At 47.8% G+C, this 18,338-nt stretch overlaps 2 protein-coding genes across 3 annotated transcripts in view; one reads left to right on the top strand and one right to left on the bottom strand.

The window, feature by feature from the left end:
* LOC148443375 (deoxyribonuclease-1-like) overlaps positions 1-5,274 on the bottom strand; it is a 62,877-nt gene extending 57,603 nt beyond the window's left edge. The window contains exon 1 of the mRNA XM_088462907.1: positions 5,137-5,274. Within this exon, the coding sequence (XP_088319033.1) occupies positions 5,137-5,274 (138 nt within the window). The remainder of the gene's footprint in view (positions 1-5,136) is intronic.
* A 9,518-nt stretch (positions 5,275-14,792) lies between these two features.
* HAUS7 (HAUS augmin like complex subunit 7) overlaps positions 14,793-18,338 on the top strand; it is a 46,147-nt gene continuing 42,601 nt past the window's right edge. Inside the window, exon 1 of one of the 2 annotated variants that reach the window (XM_088462912.1) lies at positions 14,793-14,899. In XM_088462912.1, the coding sequence (XP_088319038.1) occupies positions 14,846-14,899 (54 nt within the window). In that variant the 5' untranslated portion in view covers positions 14,793-14,845. The other variant, XM_088462913.1, reaches the window with a different exon arrangement.

Below are 18,338 nucleotides of genomic sequence, written 5' to 3'. Positions count from 1 at the left end.
TGCAGATGTTTCCGGCTGCTATGACTACGGACCGGAAGTGACATCGCGCAACCCATATACAAAGTTACTGAAGGAGCACCCTGGTTACTTAGGTGATGGGCAGTAAAGAGGAAGCACATGCCTCATAGGGAGTTTGTGATTGGCCAGGCACATCAAGAAGTCACGGAACTTGTAGTAGATTAATGCATAGGCACCATGCCTGTGCCGTGCAGATAGGGGTAGAGATAGATCCCCTTCCGTAGATGTACGATGACGTCATCTGCCAGTGTCCAACGTCATTCCCTACCATCCAAGTGGGCATAGAGGGGGAATATATTCTTGTGGTGAGCGAAGCGAGCCACCGTGCCCATAGAGATGCGAGCCCGCAAGGGGCCAACTTTCTTATTTTTGTGGAAAGTGTGGGCAGAAATCTCCACTTCCGCCCTCACTCACATCACTTCTAGGTACAGCTATTGAAGGGGTTTTATGCTCTTCCGTGCGGATAGGTTGGACTGTGTATATAGGGGGTTTTGGGAATTGAGGAGATTATTCCTGCTTTGGATTACACCTTGAAAAAGACCCTAGCTAAGGGTTGAAATGCATTGGTGCCTGGTACTGGGATCCCACCTGATGACAAACTTTTGACTTTTGACAGCTTATGCCCCGGCACAGTCGCTGAGATACGATAGGGACAGTCGCTGGGATATGACATCTCCACATGCTCACAAGAACTGACCGTTATCAGCTCTTTACTACTAGCTGGTAATTGTTGTCATTCAGCCATTGAGGATATCTGTATCAGTTGATGTTTTATGTTTTATTAAATTGTACTTCACTTGTATACATTCTTCTTCTTTTTTTTATTCCATGTGGACATGTGATATCAATGAGGATGGAATACATATGAGTTACTTATGCTACATTACTCCTGTAATGATGAACGCTGAAAAAGGATCATTATATAAATTTGTGGTTATAAGTATTGAGTATCTTGATTAGCGCTGGAAGTGCAGTGTCTACTATCTTATGTTTTTTGATCCAATTAGGAGCGAAGGGGGCCGTTGTAATGGCGTACAATTCGCCCCTCGCTGCCTGATCTCATCCCGGACTGCACATTTTAGCTCGCAGCCCTATGGGGCTGCGAACAAAACTATGTGAGTCCAGCAGTGCCGTAAGTGCAGCATACAGCCACACTTACGCCATGAGGAACTCACACATAATTAGATCGATCCCATAGAGCATAGAAGACTCCCAAATAGGCTGGGCTGGACCATGTGCAGAACGGGACTGAGGCGTCCGTTAACCAAGCCGCGCGCGACTGAAAAGGGGGCTTTACCTAATTACCATAGGCCACACTCCCTGGATTACGCTATTTGAGGGCGTGACCATATGGCACGCCTCCTGTTTAGCATCAGGCTGGGGGTGAGCCCAGCACTCCTTCAGTAGCTGGGCTGCCCCCAGCCCTCTTCCTGCAGTAAACGGATGCAGGCCCGCCAAGAGCCGCGGTGGGCCCGGGCTACAGGGGGCGTGGCTTAATGGCAGGAGGAGTGGCCATACCCCCTTCGTGAAAAAAACATATTTTCAGCGCCACAAAGTGGCGCTGCTCACTGGCGAGGGGGACGTCCAGAGCCCCCTCAGCCCGGCGCAAAGCCAGGGGGGGCGCGATCAGTGTGATCACTCCCCCCCACAGGCATAGGAGACTGCTGTGGCTGGGCTGCTGTGAGGGAGGGGTGCCGGCGTCGACCCGGGCCCTCGCCGGCCCCCTCAGGAAGCCCGGGTAATTTGTACCTGCTCCCCCCCACCTCTCGGCACCCCTGAATGGATGCCGCGTGTAGCTGCGGCGGTGGAGGTGCCCAACCTCCCGACATCCCGCGGGACACTTCGAAATCGGAATTGTTGGGAGGGATGTGTCCTCTATGGAGTGTCGCTCCTGTTCGGCTGCACTGGTCGAACATGCCTCGAGCCGGCCCTGCTAGTCACCCAGGCTAATAGTTTCCGGCTAGCCCCTGATCACAGCAATAAATAACCCTTGAAGTGGAAATATACAGAATTTCCTACTAGTCATGCCTACCAAAATACGTCCATAGTCAGACTAGTGTGTAGGTCCTTGTGCTTGCAGAGGTGATCAGGAGCAGAGAAGATTAGCTTTTGCACTGTAAGGGAATGTATAGCATGCCCCCTGGGGAAGGACAAGATTTATCAAAGCTTCTAAAGAGTGGAGAAGTGGACAAGAATAAAGATGCGTGATGGTGGAGGAGGTGATGACGGCCCCAGCAGCACTATTCAGATTTGTTACTTGTCATTTTCATTTGTATTACTGCAGGAAAGAATGTTATCATTGGATTTATAAACACAAAAATAAGGATGTGGGGCTCTTTTCATTTCTTTACATTTTATAAGGAAAATAACATTCATATGTATTGATCACACTGTCCGGACACTATTCTCCCTCATATAAGACACCTCACTACATCATGGGGTCTACATATTAAAGGAGTGAAAAGTACTATTTTTGCTGGAGACAGGGTTTCACCCTCTACATAAGAGGGTCATTATTCCTTTCAGCGGTCACAATCTCGGCTCCCAGGGCCGGATTATAGGGAGAGAGCGACTGGGGCCCCCACACCTAGGGCCCCGCCCCACTCTGTCCCCGGCACCATCAGCAGGAATTATTTTTAATCGTAACCGAGCCACGGCCCACGATTAAGCCCCACCCCCTGCACTTGGCTCCGCCCCCTTATGCTGCTGGCCTGCTGCCTCTAAAGTAAGCAGCATTCATGTATATACCAGGGGTCCCCAACCATGGTCCTCAAGGCACACTAACAGTCCAGATTTTAAGGATAGCCATACTTGAGCACAGATGTCCTAATTAGTACCCCAGTTATTTTGATTTACCCATCTATGCTCATTCATGGATATCACTAAAACCTGGACTGTTAGTGTGCCTTGAGGACCGAGGTTGGGAAACACTGGTATATACTGGATGTGTATCTGTGTTTGTGTGTATTTGTCTATGTCTATATATGTATGTGTGGCGATATATATATAAATACATATATACATATATATATATATAGACACACACACACACATCAGGCAGGCAGCCCGATGTATGTTTGCTTGTGTATATACTATATATTTATATATATATGTGTGTGTGTCATATACAAAATATATATATATATATATATCAATATATGTATGTATATAGACACACACATATCAGGCAGGCAGCCCGATGTAGGTTTGCGTGTGTATATATATTTAAACATGTATATGTTAAAATATATACATATATATATATATACACATACAGTATATGAGTATGTATATATATATATATATATATATACACATGTGTGTATGTATATATATTTATATATACATACACAACTTTTATCAAAGGGGGCTCCCACACGTTTGTTGCCCAGGGGCCCCCACAGTCCTTAATCGCCGGCTCCACAATCCCGACCGCTTGCATCCGGACGGTAAGTATTAGGCTTGGGTTTAGAGTTAGGCTGCGGGGTTGGGAGGGTTAGGGTTTAGGGTAGGGGTACTTGCCTGTAGGCATCTGGATTCTGACTGCCAGGATGCTGCTGTCGGTAATTTGACCGTCGGCATCCCGGCCACCGGGATCTCGTGCCCAGCCCGTTAGCTGGGTAGATGAGTCACATGTCAGACTGGCCCAAATAGCGATAAGTTAACCATTACCATACAGCGGCTGAGTGTTTTATTTATAGTTTGCAGTGTTAAGTGATTTTTTATCGCCGTGAAAAGCAACTACATTAATTCAGCCTTATTGACAAATTTTGGTAAATACCAAAATTGTGTATAGATGGGGCAAAGAAGCGTTCACATTTACCAATGACATTGGGCCTGCTTCAGAGATGTACGCAATGCCGATATTTACAGAGATGAGCAATTATCAGCAAACTGCGCATGTGTCTGACGTATGCCAAGATACATTACCGCAGTCACTCGCAGCAACTTTTTACTCGCTGTACGATTAGCAGTCAGGGAGCATTTGGGGGAGGTACCTGGGGGGGGGTCGGCAAAGAACGCAGATGTGTCATGATCATTTCGGGGGCGTGTCACATCCTGCGTTTGCATACACAAGAAAAATGGCTCCTGCACCACAGTTCCTGCGGCCATTCTTTGCGACCATAGGGTTACTCAGAAGAGCGATAATCGAAGGATCTGCGACCAATGCTGTGCCTTTGTACGCAGATGCATGGACTTGCAAAGCAGCAGGTGGGCGTCGCTGTACATCTTCAGCCGTGTGCGACATTTGCATATTTTCGTGCAGCAGCTGCGTACAAAGATGCAGCAGCAGCATTAACGCTGAATCAGGCCCATTGTTAAGCTGTGGTTCTGTAATATAAGTATTGCACGCGTCAGAAATACTGTATGTTTTGATTTGGACATACAGTATCTTCGGACATGTGTCACTCAACATACAGGCCTGACTTTGGTCTCCCATGCATTTCACATGTTTCTATATGTATGGATTCTGTTCCCATCAACGAGCCTCCCAGCCGTCCTTGGCTTACAGGCAGGGGCGTATCTATAATGGGTGCAGGGTGTTACTTACCTCTCCCGAGTCCCACGTTGGAGCGGGGGTCCGGCACTGTAAAAGTGACTGGAAAATGGCCGCCGCGACAATTTTCCCGTCGTTTGCGCATGCACAGTACAGGGAAAATGGCCGCCACTGCCATTTTCCCGGTGACCTGCGCTTACTCTATAGACTTTCTGTGCACTCTAGTGCCCAGAGTCTATAACTCCGGCGCTGGCCGCGCACAGATCAGTGCGCTGTCGGCCGCCGGACAGAGAGGAGGGGGTCCATGTCGGAGACTGCACACGCCCCCCCTCCTCTCTAGAAACGCCCCTGCTTACAGGGGTCATGGGATGGCGGCGATTCATTTTGTGGCGCAGTTTATAAGTATAACCACAGCATAAGGCTTAGCAGCACATACAGTATATATATATATCAAACAGTTGCCCCATTGATATTTTATTAATAAACTATGGCAATAGGCAATAAGCGCCAATTAGAAAACTAGCCCTATCACATTTTTAATAAATAGGCTTTATTAGCCTGTAAACATTTTATAGACATTATATAAACCATTATCCCGTAGATATAACCCACATTCTTACCTCGATAAGATAACCTAAAACAACGGGGTCATCAACCTTGTCAACTGCAAACCTTTCAATGTTAAAGGAGGCGATTTTTAAGGTAAAACACGACTGCAGAAAGCAGGCTGCCAGCACCACAAGTAACATCGATTTCATGTTTCCTAAGTGCAAGTAAAAGACAGTATAATAGTATTTTCAAGGTGTATTCAACTGCTCTGTAAAATGAATAGGTGAAAACTAATAATAACTATCCAGAGGATGAAATTAGTTTAGGAATCCAGTGGCAGACTGCCAGCTGTGCAGATGTATAGGGTTACAGAACAGTATTGTTTAAAATCCACGGCAGAACTTTGGGGGTCATTCAGAGTTGGTCGCAAGCGCTGAGCGCTCGCAACTGACTCGATGTTGCCCCACTGGGCATGCGCACGACGGAGCCTGCTCCGTCGTGCGCATGCGCGAGACCCGGCTAGCGACGGACGCTCCGTCGCTAGGGGTCTCACAGCAGACGGGGCGAGCTGTCGATGGTGGGTGACAGCACGCCCCGTTTGGGAGGCAGGCAGCGGGCGTGCCTGCCCAAACGGAGGCGTTCCCGCCGGAACGCTTGCCGTTTGTGGGCGGCCCCACTGACATCATTGCTGATGTTAGTGGGTAGCTTCCTCCTCGATCAGAGCAGGAAGCTCCATGGGGCTTACGAGTGCCCAGACCCAACCTCACCCATGTCGGTCACTAGAGCTGTGGGTGTTAACCAACAGCTTAGCAATCGACAAGGAGGCGGTCGTTCAGGATGCAAGCGGCCGCCCTGATTCAGGGCGACCGCTTGCAACTAACGACCGCCTCTGAATGAGGTCCTTTGTCTCGTCTGTCGCTTTTGGACTACAACTACCACAATGCATCTGCTGCTGTATTCAGTTATAGTGGTTTGTGAAGGTTGTATATTAATGCATGTATACACTGGATAATGCAACCCTTCTAGGGGTATCAAAAGTCTGTGGGCCTGATTCACTACCGTTTGCAACTGCGATTACGCACGCAGTTCAACTGCGATAGTATGCTAATCCATTGCAATCGCTATGCCATCGCAGCCTAACATAAGGACGCCCACTTTACCTTACACACATCTGTAATGTTTAGCAAGACTGCAAAATCATCGGTACAATCGAGTACCATCGCAGCCTCACGCACACTTGCACAAGCTCTGACCTTACTCAGTAATTGCTAACTTCATTGCACGCTATGAGTGCTTAAGCTGCGTACGTCATCGCAGTGGATAATTTATGCACGCCCATGCAATGGAGTCCAAGCACACTGGCACGCCTGCGTTTCCCCAAACCCACCCCCCGTCACCTTCCACAAACGGTGGGTCCCCATCGCAGTGGCCAGCTCGTGTACGCACCCTGTGATGCATGCGCAGTACGCAACAATCGTCCGATTACGTGCGTAATCGCAGTGGCGATCGGAAATGAATCAGGCCCTATATCTCTTCTATGGCTGTTTATAGATACGTACTTTCTAACACCAGTAATAATTTATAGTACTATTTTTTTCATTATGAACACTGAAATGATGACATCAGAACCAGCATATTATGTAAAAGTCTGTACATGTATTTGCATTGCTTATGTATTTAAAAAAATCATCCCTTTAAAATTAACACTTGTTTGTTTTGTATTCAAAATGATGTGATGCCATTCTGTAAGTGTGTATAGCCACAAATGTACAAATATGCATGTACAGAGTTTAAAAAAAAAAAAAAGCATTTTCATTACCTGTGATGGATGTATCTGGATATTGAAAATCCACAGGAACAGTAACGACTGTTTGTAGACACGTACAATGGTTTGCTTTTATATACAGTAGAACACTGAGCGATACTGTGAGAAAAAAAAGTCAATGTCCCACCTGACAAGTTTCCTTTCTATTTTTCTCTCAGTAAACAAGAAGCGTAATCAAGAAAATTAATCAATGTGGTGGAGGTCATGTATGTTTTTCAAAAGACCTTAGAGGCCAACTTTGCTATTACTGTATACAGTATGTTTATAGAAGTAGTAGCATTGTCATTGTATAACTGGAATGTATGGTTCTGTGATCATGTGACGTGAGCAGATCACTGCAGCCATCTGGTGCATCGAGTAGCCTTTTTACATGGATTTAATATGTTATTGTAGTCTTGTAGTTGTAAAATTATATTTGTCACCTTGATTAGGCAACTCATGGCAGCAGTCTTGAAGTATTCATTAAAACCAAGTTAAGCTGGGCACACATTAGCTGATGTGTACCCCCAGCGCGATATCACCGGGACCCGGCATGCGGCAAGTGCATACACACTTGCCGATGCCGGGTCCTACGAGGGGGAGGGACGTGTCATTCTGCAGCATGAAATCGTTAGCGACATCCCCCGTCGCTCCTGCTGTAGGGCCAACGGGCAATGTTGCCAACGAGCCGCAGGAGTGCACATATCATGGGTACACACTAGAGGATGTACCCATCATGTTGCTCGAACGACATACAGTATCGGCTAGTGTGTACCCTTTACTAATCTCCGGTTTTGCCAGTGTAGTGGAATCAGAGTAAGAGCTTCATTATTATTATTATTATTATTAATTTGCATTATTATTATTCATTACTAGCTGGGATACCCGGCGTTGCCCGGGTTGAAGACTGGACCCTAAAGTACACCTAAAGCCTTTATTTATTTACATTGTCCTCGCCTATAACCCCATTCCATTGATCCTGAAAAGAACATGCATGCAAACAGTGGTGTAACTACCGTGAGTGCAAGGGCTGAAGCTGCTATGGTGCCCGAATTGCCTCTGTGGCCCGCTGCTCCCCCTGTACCAAGTCACGTACACAAGGTGGGCCATTGACGGGGCCCGGATGTCAGCAATGTGGATTTGGTCAGCAATGTTGACTGGCAGGCAGTCATGGAGAGACAGCATCGACGGTTCCGAGGCAATCAGAGCTCGTGAACTGGCAGCCAATCAGTAGTGGTGGATCTAGATTGGCTGCAGGTCCGCAAGCTCCAATTGGCTCTCAACCGGCGCCAGATTCAAATTGCGTGCTGTGTGTCCACCTCTGCTGCTGCAATTAGCTGGCGACCCGGCCCCAAACCCACTCCTAATGTCTGCTGATGGCACACAGGGGGAGGCAAGAGGCTGCTGGAATGACACAGGGAGGTGAATTGCTGGGGTGGGGGAATAATGTGTACGGGGCACTACTATTGTGTGGAACAATGTGTAAAGGGCATTACTGTGTGGTATAATGTGTAAGGGGAATTACTGTGTGGCATAATGTATAAGGGGCACTACTACTGCGTGGCATAATGTGTATAAGGGATACTACTGTGTGGCATAACCTGAATGGGCTCTGTGTGGCATAATCTGAATGGGGTCTATGTGGGCAAATGTATGTGTTGTTTTTTACCTCTGGGGGACCCTTTTAAGATCTTGCTATGTGGCCCACAAAGTTTGTTATGCTCAGGGGCACCGAGAAAGGGGGGGGTAGTGATTGGGTACTAATTATCCAGGCCTGGGCTTGTTGAAGGGGTCCAGTAGGGACCCGGGTCCGACGCCGTAATCATTTGGGAGCAGAGGTGGCAGGCATTGACTGAGCAAAGTGGGTGTGTGGAATTGATAAGATGTTTAAATAAAGAAGCATTGGGGAAACTGATCTAAAGAAAGGAAACATTTTTTGGGAATGTAGTCAAAAGAACGACAATGACACCACAATGTCGGCAGTTATGACATCAACGTTGTTAAAATAGACAGATGGGTCGACATTCTCAGAATGTCATCAGGTGTAATGTCTACATTGTCAGAATGTCGACATTAGGTTAGGCTGCGAGGGTTAGGCTGCAGGGGGATGGGTTAGGATTGGGCTGAGTGGAGGTGTTAGAAATAGGCTGTGGGGGGGGGAGGCTAAGATTGGGCACTAGAGGAAGAGTTAGGGGTAAGGATTAGGGAAGAAATGCTGACACAGGCGCCGGAGGATCAGAGGTCTGACTTGGAAGTTGTAGTCAAGTGTCCGCCAGGACCCAGAGGACGTTGCGCCTGCTGTTGGGAGCAGGTAAGTCACCGCTGGGCCACTAGGGACAATATGTCGACATTCTAACATATTGACATTTCATCTCTGGATCAAATGGGGAGGGTGCTCGAGTGCTTCTCTAACCTTTAGGGGTCTATTTACTAAGCAGTGTTAGCAGACAGAGGGCCTGATTCAGACCCGGTCGCAAGCGCTCAGCGCTCGCAACCGGGTCGATGGTGGCCCAGAGCGCATGCGCACAACGGAGCCCAATCCGACGCTCCGGGTCTCGTACCAAAGGGGGCGTGCTGTCGATGTTGAGTGACCGCACGCCCCCTTTGGTGGGCGGGCCGGGGGGGGTGGCTGCCCAGATGGAGGCGTTCCCATGAGAACGCCTACCGTCTGGGGGCAGCCCCACTGACATCACAAGTGATGTCAGTGGGAGAGCTTTCGGTCAAGACCATCGCGACCATCGGGCTTGCGACGAGACCCTGCGGTAGGGTCTCGTCTGCCGCAAGCCCTGGAGTGATTTTGGCTCTATCAGAGCCAAAATCACTCCCATTGACATCACTAGTGATGTCAGTGGGGCCAGACCCAGACGGTAGGCGTTCCCATGGAAACGCCTCCGTCTGGCAGCCAGGCCCCCGGCACGCCCACCAAAGGGGGCGTGCTGTCAGTCACCATCGACAGCACGCCCCCTTTGGTGCGAGACCCATTGCGACAGCTTGGCTGTCGCTATGCGGGTCTCGCGCATGCGCACGATGGAGCTCCCTCCGTCGTGCACATGCGCATTAGGGCACCATCGACCCGCTTGTGAGCGTCCTGCGCTCGCAAACGGGTCTGAATTAGGCCCACTGGCCAATATATTGGCCAATCGATTGAACGGCCAATATATCGTGCCCCCGTCAGCCAGTGTGTACAGACGATGTCTGTGAACAACGTCATTCACAGACACATCGCATTGGCTGTGCTGCACAGCCAATGAACAGATGTCTGCAGACATATCTGTCCATCGGCAAGTGTCTACGGGTGATCAGCTGATCGCCCATACACAGGGTTGCGGGGAGGGGAGCCGCGAGCGGGTACTACTTACCCGACTCCGGCACAGCTCCCCATCCACAGCAGCCCAAGCTGCACTGAGAGACTGTCCGAGGATGCTAAAGCAGCAGCCTGAGCAGTCTCCTATGCCAAAGGGGGGAGCGATCACGCTGATCGCGCCCCCCATTGGCTGTGCGCCGGGCTGAGCAAGTGGAATAATTAATCACTCCACTTAAGGGTGCGCGTTACAGCTGGTGAGCCAAGACACAGGTATATAAAATCAAATAAATGTTTTATTAGCACCAGTGGCGACCCTCCCCGCAGTGTCACCCGGTGCGGAGAGAGTTGCTGCGCGCTCGGTCAAGCTACGAGCAGCCGAAAAGGGGCGTGGCCTCCGGTCAGGGGGGGGTGGTGCCAAAGGTGCAGACTACCCTGTGTGCATTGTCGGCTCCCTCACAGTGTCAGGAGCTAAGTGCTGCACTTAATGCTACAGTGCAGCACCCGGCTCCTGTCGCTGAGGGGTAGTCTGCACCTTGGTGTCACCCCTCGGCGGATGACACCCGGATGTGGGCAGCACCTCTGTTGTGACACCACTGATTAGGACTAAGGCCCTCATTCAGAGCCACTCGCTATTTGCGGTCGTTCGTTCTAAAACTAGGGGTGGCTATTCAAATGAACCGTTCGCTGTTTGCGGTCTGTTCACGCCTCTATGTCTGAACGAGCGAACAAAACTTGCGTTCGTTTTTTGGAAAAATACGCCCCCTGGCCGCTCGCATCCTACGTCATGTCCGCTATTTATTAGATTAATCGAGTACATCGACAAGGGTATGAACTGCTCGCTATTCTTGGGGTTGGTGTTTGCTACCACAATTTTGCGAGCAGTTCTGACTATAAAATAACCCAGTGACGTGGTCAATGACGCTGCTGTTTTAAATATGCACACCCATAAAACGCCCGTTTTGACCTTTAAGCACGCCTGCGTTCTGATTTCCACTCCCCGTTTTCAAGCACCTTCCCCTGTTACCACCCACATACGCCTCTTTCTGTCACTCAAAATAGCAGGCATTCGCTATTTTGCGAGCACATGAATTTCGGCCGCACTGACTGGTTAGCGCATGCGTATAACGATCCGTACGCATGCGCAGTTGGGCTAACATCGCTCGGAACGAACGAGCGGCCGCTTACGAGCGGCTCTGAATCAGGCCCTAAGTAAGGAAGTATAACCTTCAATTTAGAATTTATGTATATATGAATCAGTCCACATGGGGCCAACACATACAGTACTAATGGTATAAAATCCACAACCTATAGTCCCCACAATTCTCAATTGTGTCCACCTCCTAAGTTTCACTGTGAAACAAGGATCAATAACTATATAGCTGTAGTGTTGCCACAGGTCAGTATGCAATAATTAGCTGCTATGTTGTTCCTCACTGTGGGCCTGATTCAGAGATGGGCGCTAATGCGTTCTCAGCAGCGATTTCGTATGGAATGCAGCTGCAAAAATATGCTAATGGTTCAAAAGATCCACCGAGCATAGACGGCTGCCTTCTTACCTGCGTACATTGTCGCTTACCAGCGTAAACATCGGTAACATCTGCGCACATTGAGCGGCCATCTTGCCCTTGCGGCTGGTCCGACCAGCCGCAGACTCGGCAGCTCTTCTGACACGCAGAGCTGCGCATGCACTTGCATTGCCTAATTTATGCATGCCCATGTAATAGCGTTTAAACGGACAGGCACGCTTGCGTTTTTCTGACCACTCCCCATACTTACCTACTCTCTCGATTTTGGCGTGAACCTCTTGAAAATCAGGTGCCGCTTCTGGCCCCCCAGAAAATTAAGTAAGCTTCCCGGCTGGCACCCGACCCCCCGGACCTCCCCCCGCAATTTTCCACAAAAACACTTGCAGTGGGGTGGGGGTCGATGACGCAATTCTCGGCATCATGACCCCACCCCCTGCTTCACAATGCACTGTGTAGCAGGGGTGGGGCCAAAATGGTGCGATTTCGTAGCCACGCCACCTGCTCCGTCCCCATTAGCGGGTAATATGCCCAGCCACGCCCCCTATGCTGCACCATAGGGGGCATGGCTGGGCATATTGGCCGCTTGACCTACATGGCTGCTTGACCTACCTGGCTGCCCCCTCCCGGAGGGGGCTGCCAGCATGTCGGCAAATCTGCTCCCCGTTACCACCCCAAAACGCTGACAACTTGTCAGTTACTTTGTGATGGGATCCTCTGTGCAATCGCAATGCAATCACTGCACACGCGCAGTGCGGCTTATTCACAGACGCAATTGCAAACAGTGCAGCAAGCACTGCGAGCCCCAGGGACTGGCTGGCAACTTTTAGCCTTGGGGGGCAAATGCATGCAGGTGGCCCTGGCAGAGGAGTAGCGTGTAGCCAGGGTGCCCAGAGCATGTGCGTGCTTAGGCGCCCCCCCCATTCAAGTGTTCCAGGGAGGAGGCGGGTCCATATGAAATTAAAAAGTAAAAATAAAGATATGGCGCAGCCCCCTGTAGTGGTGCCCATATGCAGTGCCCCCTGTGCCCCAGGAGAGGACCCCCTTATACAGGCCACCGGTAGTGATCCTCCTATGCAGTGCCCCCAGTAGTGGTCCCCTGTGCAGTGCCCCTTGTGCCCCCAGTAGTAAGCCCCTATGCAGTGCCCCCAGTAGTAGATCCCCCCCTTGTAGTGCCCCCAGTAGTAGATCCCTCCCTTGTAGTGCCCCCAGTAGTAGTCCCCCCCTTTTAGTGCCCCCAGTAGTGCTCGCCCCCCTTGTAGTGCCCCCGGTAGTGTTCTCTCCCCCTTTAGTGCCCCCAGTAGTAGTCCCCCCCTTTGTAATGCCCCCAGTAGTAATCCCCCCCTTGTAATGCCTCCAGTAGTAGCCCCCCTTGTTGTGCACCCAGTAGTAATCCCTCTTGTAGAGCTCCCAGTAGTGCTCTCCCCCTTGTAGTGCCCCCAGTAGTAGTCTCCCCCCCTTATAGTGCCCCCAGTAGTGCTCTCCCCCTTGTAGTGCCCCCAGTAGTAGTCCCCCCCTCCCACAGTACACACACACGTAATAAATTAAAAAAACACTTACCTGAGTCCCCGCTCCTCAGTCTGTCCTCCCGGCTCCCGGGCCGGGCTGCTCTGCATTATGGGAGAGACGTCATATGACGTCTCTCCCATTACCCACTGCAGAAGCCGGAAGATGGAGCAGTTCCTGCAGTGGGCGCAGCGGCAGTCAGTGAGAGCCTGACAGACTCTCATTGGCTGCCACTCAAAACAAACACACAGCTGCCGGAGCCAGCAGCTGTGTGTTTGTCAGTCACTGTGTAGCGCTGACCGAACTCCGTCCGGTCAGCGCTACACGCGCGGTGCAATCTGTGTCACAGAGACACAGACTGCCCGTGGCCCGCATGGCGCTGCGGCCCGGGGGGCACATGGCACCCAGCCCGCCACTGGCGAGCACTTCCGTGTAAAAAATAAGCCAGGTGACGTCTACTATGATGCTGTTTTAATTATGCACACCTCTAAAACGCCATTGAGGTGCTCAGGCACGCCTGCATTTGCACTTCTACTCCCCCGTTTTTAATGGCCTACAAACGGATTCCTGTCACTCACTCTGCTGGGCTGTGTATGTGCAGTGGGCCTGATTCAGACCCGCTCGCAAGTGCTATGCGCTCGCAAGCAGGTTCGATGGCCGGACAGTGCACATGCGCCCCGTGCGCGAGAAATCAATCGCTCCGGGGCTCAGGGGCTTTGTAGGCGGGTGGGGGGTGGCTGGCCAAACTGAGGCGTTCCCAAAGGAACGCCTGCCGTTTGAGGGCGGCCCTACTGACATCACACATGATGTCAGTAGTTGAGCTTCCTGCTCTGTTAGAGCAGGAAGCTCACTGGGGCTTGCGGGAACGAGACCCTACCACAAGGGTCTCATCGCAAGCCCGATGGTCGCGATGGTCTTGAGCGGCTAGGAGGCCGTTTAAAAAAAAAAAAAGCAGCCGCCCTGATTCAGAGTGAGCGCTTGCTTTTTGCGAGCGGCTCTGAATCAGGGCCAGTGAGCGAACGCATTGTGAACTTTCGCTAAGGTATGCGCACTGCGATGCATACGCATCTGCACAATGCATGCGCACCCACTGCATATCATCGGCAGCAGCGAGAGTTTGCACCTTAGCGAGCAGGTCTGAATTAGCTCCTAAATATTATAGACTTGTTAACTACATTGGGAACGAGTAGTCTGTGGGAAGGCAGTTCTGCCAAACCTCATACAATAATTGTACGTACCATGTGTAAAACATTGCTGCCATCAGGTACCTAACAGACTAGCAATGCACTTACACTGCAACTGCAGTGCAGCCTGTCCTGTACACAGACATTTATCTCCTAGCTTTAGCAGCGCAGCCCGCCCTGTACACAGACATTTATCTCCTAGCAATAGCAGCGCAGCCAGCCAGTATACAGACAATAACCTCCTAGCAATAGCAGACTGCAGCCGCAGCGAGCGCTGTTCCTAGTACTACTACGGATATCAATAGGGAAGCGATTGTCCTATCGTAACGACCAATAACATTGACAGATAGGCGGGAAGAAAGAACCGCAGCCAATCAGCTCTCTGGAGCGTTAGAATGTTTAGAAACGATTACTGCTGGTACGTTGTCCAATCAAAATGTGAGCCGGGGAAAAGTAAAGATGGCGGGAGATCTGGAGCTGAGGAAGGCTGTTTCCGTGTATGAGCGGTTACAGGTGACTATAGCGGACAGTGGGGGGAGACGATTATGTATTCCACGTGTAATAATGTCTGTGAGGACTTGTTTTTATCGTCAGAGAAAGGTATCTGTATATTTATTAGGCAAGTGTGATCTGTACAGTTTATGTCAGCTGCAGTGTGATTTACTGCATTTTGGGTAATAAGCCATGCTGGGACTTGTAGTCCACTCTAGTTCTGGAGCCAGTTTGCATAAGCACATACATACAGTAACGTCCCCCTACACCAGTGGTGTCAAACTCGGGTCCTTCAGCTTTTGTGAGACTACATACCCCAGCATGCCCTGCCACAGTTTTAGCATGCCCTAATAGCAAAACTGTGGCACTGCATGCTGGGATGTGTAGTTCCACTGCAGCTGGAGGACCCGAGTTTGACACCAGTGTCCTACACAAATAAACTATAGTGTTTTTTTTCTTAATAATTGGAAATGTTTACAAATTAAAATAGATTTGAGGAACTAGTTATGTCTGTACTATATTTAAATATAAAGAAAGCAAAAGGACAAAAATACATCTGCACACTTTACATATAATTAATAAGATACCCCATATTTAGTAAATTACTATCAATATTTCAATTGGGGGTGCTGCCATTTTGACAAAAATAAATGTTTGCTAAATTACTGAAAGGAGAAAAAAGTATTTGTCTGAACATGGCGCACAGAAAAAACTATTGTAAGAATATTAAAAATTAATAAATCTTTATTAGGTATACATTAAAAAAAAATGGGGGGTAATCTCAATATCAGCGAAATAAGGGTTAAAATTAAGAAAAAGGTGACAAGTAAGTGAATATATAGTGAATATATGTGCAAAATTAAAATATTTTTTGGTGTTTTTCAATTTTTTATAAAATTGCATTGGAGTCCCGCTGTGTATCTTCATTTATTCAATTATGATAGTTGTGAACTGTTATAATGGTGTAATCCAGTATTCATAACATTATTGGTTGATACTTGAAAAAACGAGCTCAAAGAAGTTATATTATTGATCCATTATTACGGAAGATATGTAACTTAATATCAATATATAATCTTAATCGAATGATGGGGGAACCCTTCGATTCAGTTATCTCATTATATAAAGATACTTATAAACATATTCCTGAAATGGTCAGTTAGTGGTATTACTTCATTGGAACTACTAATTACGAGTAGTAAAGATGTCAAAGTATTTTCCGTCTGTCATTAAACACCAGCGGTGTGTATTACTCAGACACCTAAGATTGGTAATACAATCAGAGTCTGGTAGTCACGTTGTATATATAGACAAACATGTTTTATTAGCTGGAGTGATTCACACAGTTGGTGAAGGGGCAGTTTCAGGAGTTATAAATAAAGTTTTTTAAATAAACTTAATTTGCCATACTCAGTAGTTTATTATAATGACCGAGTTCGGATGGCAGATAAAGAGTCCCCCAGAACCATGTGCAAAGGTTGGCAATTCACTGCAATATTAATGATCTTCCTGCATCCTATACTGCTAAATTGCTATTGAAGATTAGCAGGAGTGAGCTCTTTCCTACTGCAGCGTCATATATCACAGCTGGATCTATCCAATGTTAATATTACAGATATACAAATTGCAACAATGTTGCCATTAACAGATTGGCTCACTCGTGAGCGTTGTCAAGCTACAGCGCTGTATTTTCCAGTAGGACTTGCCATAATATACTGTATCAAACAATCAACTTCATTAACCACACAGTCACAACATTATAGTATAAACAGATTGGAAGAGAGCACAGCGGGTGTGCCGACGTGCGTTTCGCTGTGTGCTTTTTCAAGGCAAAAAAAAAAGCCTTTTTTTTGCCTTGAAAAAGCACACAGCGAAATGTTTGATATTACCAATCTTAGGTGTCTGAGTAATACACACAGCTGGTGTTTAATGACAGACGGAAAATACTTTGACATCTTTACTACTCGTAATTAGTAGTTCCAATGAAGTAATACCACTAACTGACCATTTCAGGAATATGTTTATAAGTATCTTTATATAACGAGATAACTGAATAGAAGGGTTCCCCCATCATTCGATTAAGATTATATATTGATATTAAGTTACATATCTTCCGTAATAATGGATCAATAATATAACTTCTTTGAGCTCGTTTTTTCAAGTATCAACCAATAATGTTATGAATACTGGATTACACCATTATAACAGTCCACAACTATCATAATTGATTAAATGAAGATACACAGCGGGACTCCAATGCAATTTTATAAAAAATTGAAAAACACCAAAAAATATTTTATTTTTGCACATATATTCACTATATATTCACTTACTTGTCACCTTTTTCTTAATTTTAACCCTTATTTCGCTGATATTGAGATTACCCCCCTTTTTTTTTTAATGTATACCTAATAAAGATTTATTAATTTTTAATATTCATACAATAGTTTTTTCTGTGCGCCATGTTCAGACAAATACTTTTTTCTCCTTTCAGTAATTTAGCCTATATTTAAATATAAAACAAGATAAAAACAAACCAGACTTTGGGGTCCATTATAATTAGGAGCGAGTTGGGTCCGGCAATCGCATTTGCATTTCAATTCCAAAACTCGCATTGCGTTTTCCCAGCAAATTCACATTTTTTTTTTACTGTGTACCCCGACCTACCCTACCCCAGCAGGTGTCTAGGTAGGGAAAATGTTTAAGGTAAACTGTTGGGATTCAGTGCAGAACTGCTGGTACACCCCTCCCTAGGGCCATAACTAGGGTGTACGAGCGGTGCTGTCTCGCAGGGCTATGGAGATGGAATCCTGAAGGATTGCTGCTGCAGTAACGATCAGAGCGTTCTTTTGACGCCCCTGGCAGGCAGTCTGCTCGGAGCGTCCTCTGCACTCCCTGGGGCTGTCAGCCCTGCCCCCTCTGCGTGACATGACATCATACGCTCAGGTAGGGATGGGCATCGGAAACCCACCATCAAATGATGGCTGGGCTTCTGCCATCAAAACTGTTGATGTGATGGTAACTAACCATCGCATCAAAACTTGATGGAAAAAAATACTAATGAAATCACATGCGCAAAAAAACCCTGTTTTCGCAAGTGCAATATCACCCCACGACCGTACCCGATGTTAAAAAGATGAATTCAGCTGTATTTTAACATCGGATGACCTTCACTTAGACACAATTTGATGGAGGCTGCCATTGGAAAGCCACCATCAAATGGTGAAAACACTACCATCGAAAGGAAAACATTGATGGTAGTGAAACATCGGAAGCCGATGTCAATGCCTATGATCAGTGGGCAGGGGCGGCACAGGGTGCACTGTAGCCCTATTACGCTGCTGCTCCTTCCAATGAATAATAATGCACTTGGAGGGGCTTATATAGTGGAATTTGGCAAATGAAGTCATCATTTTTCAGTTGACTTTCTTTAAAAAGTAAAATGATGTGGGACAGGTAT

Source organism: Taudactylus pleione, unplaced genomic scaffold, assembly GCF_031769625.1.
Source record: "Taudactylus pleione unplaced genomic scaffold, aTauple2 ptg001288l, whole genome shotgun sequence".
NCBI lineage: Eukaryota > Metazoa > Chordata > Amphibia > Anura > Myobatrachidae > Taudactylus > Taudactylus pleione.
The sequence above is the reverse complement of the archived record's forward strand: the minus strand, read 5'-3'. Positions and strand labels throughout refer to the sequence as shown.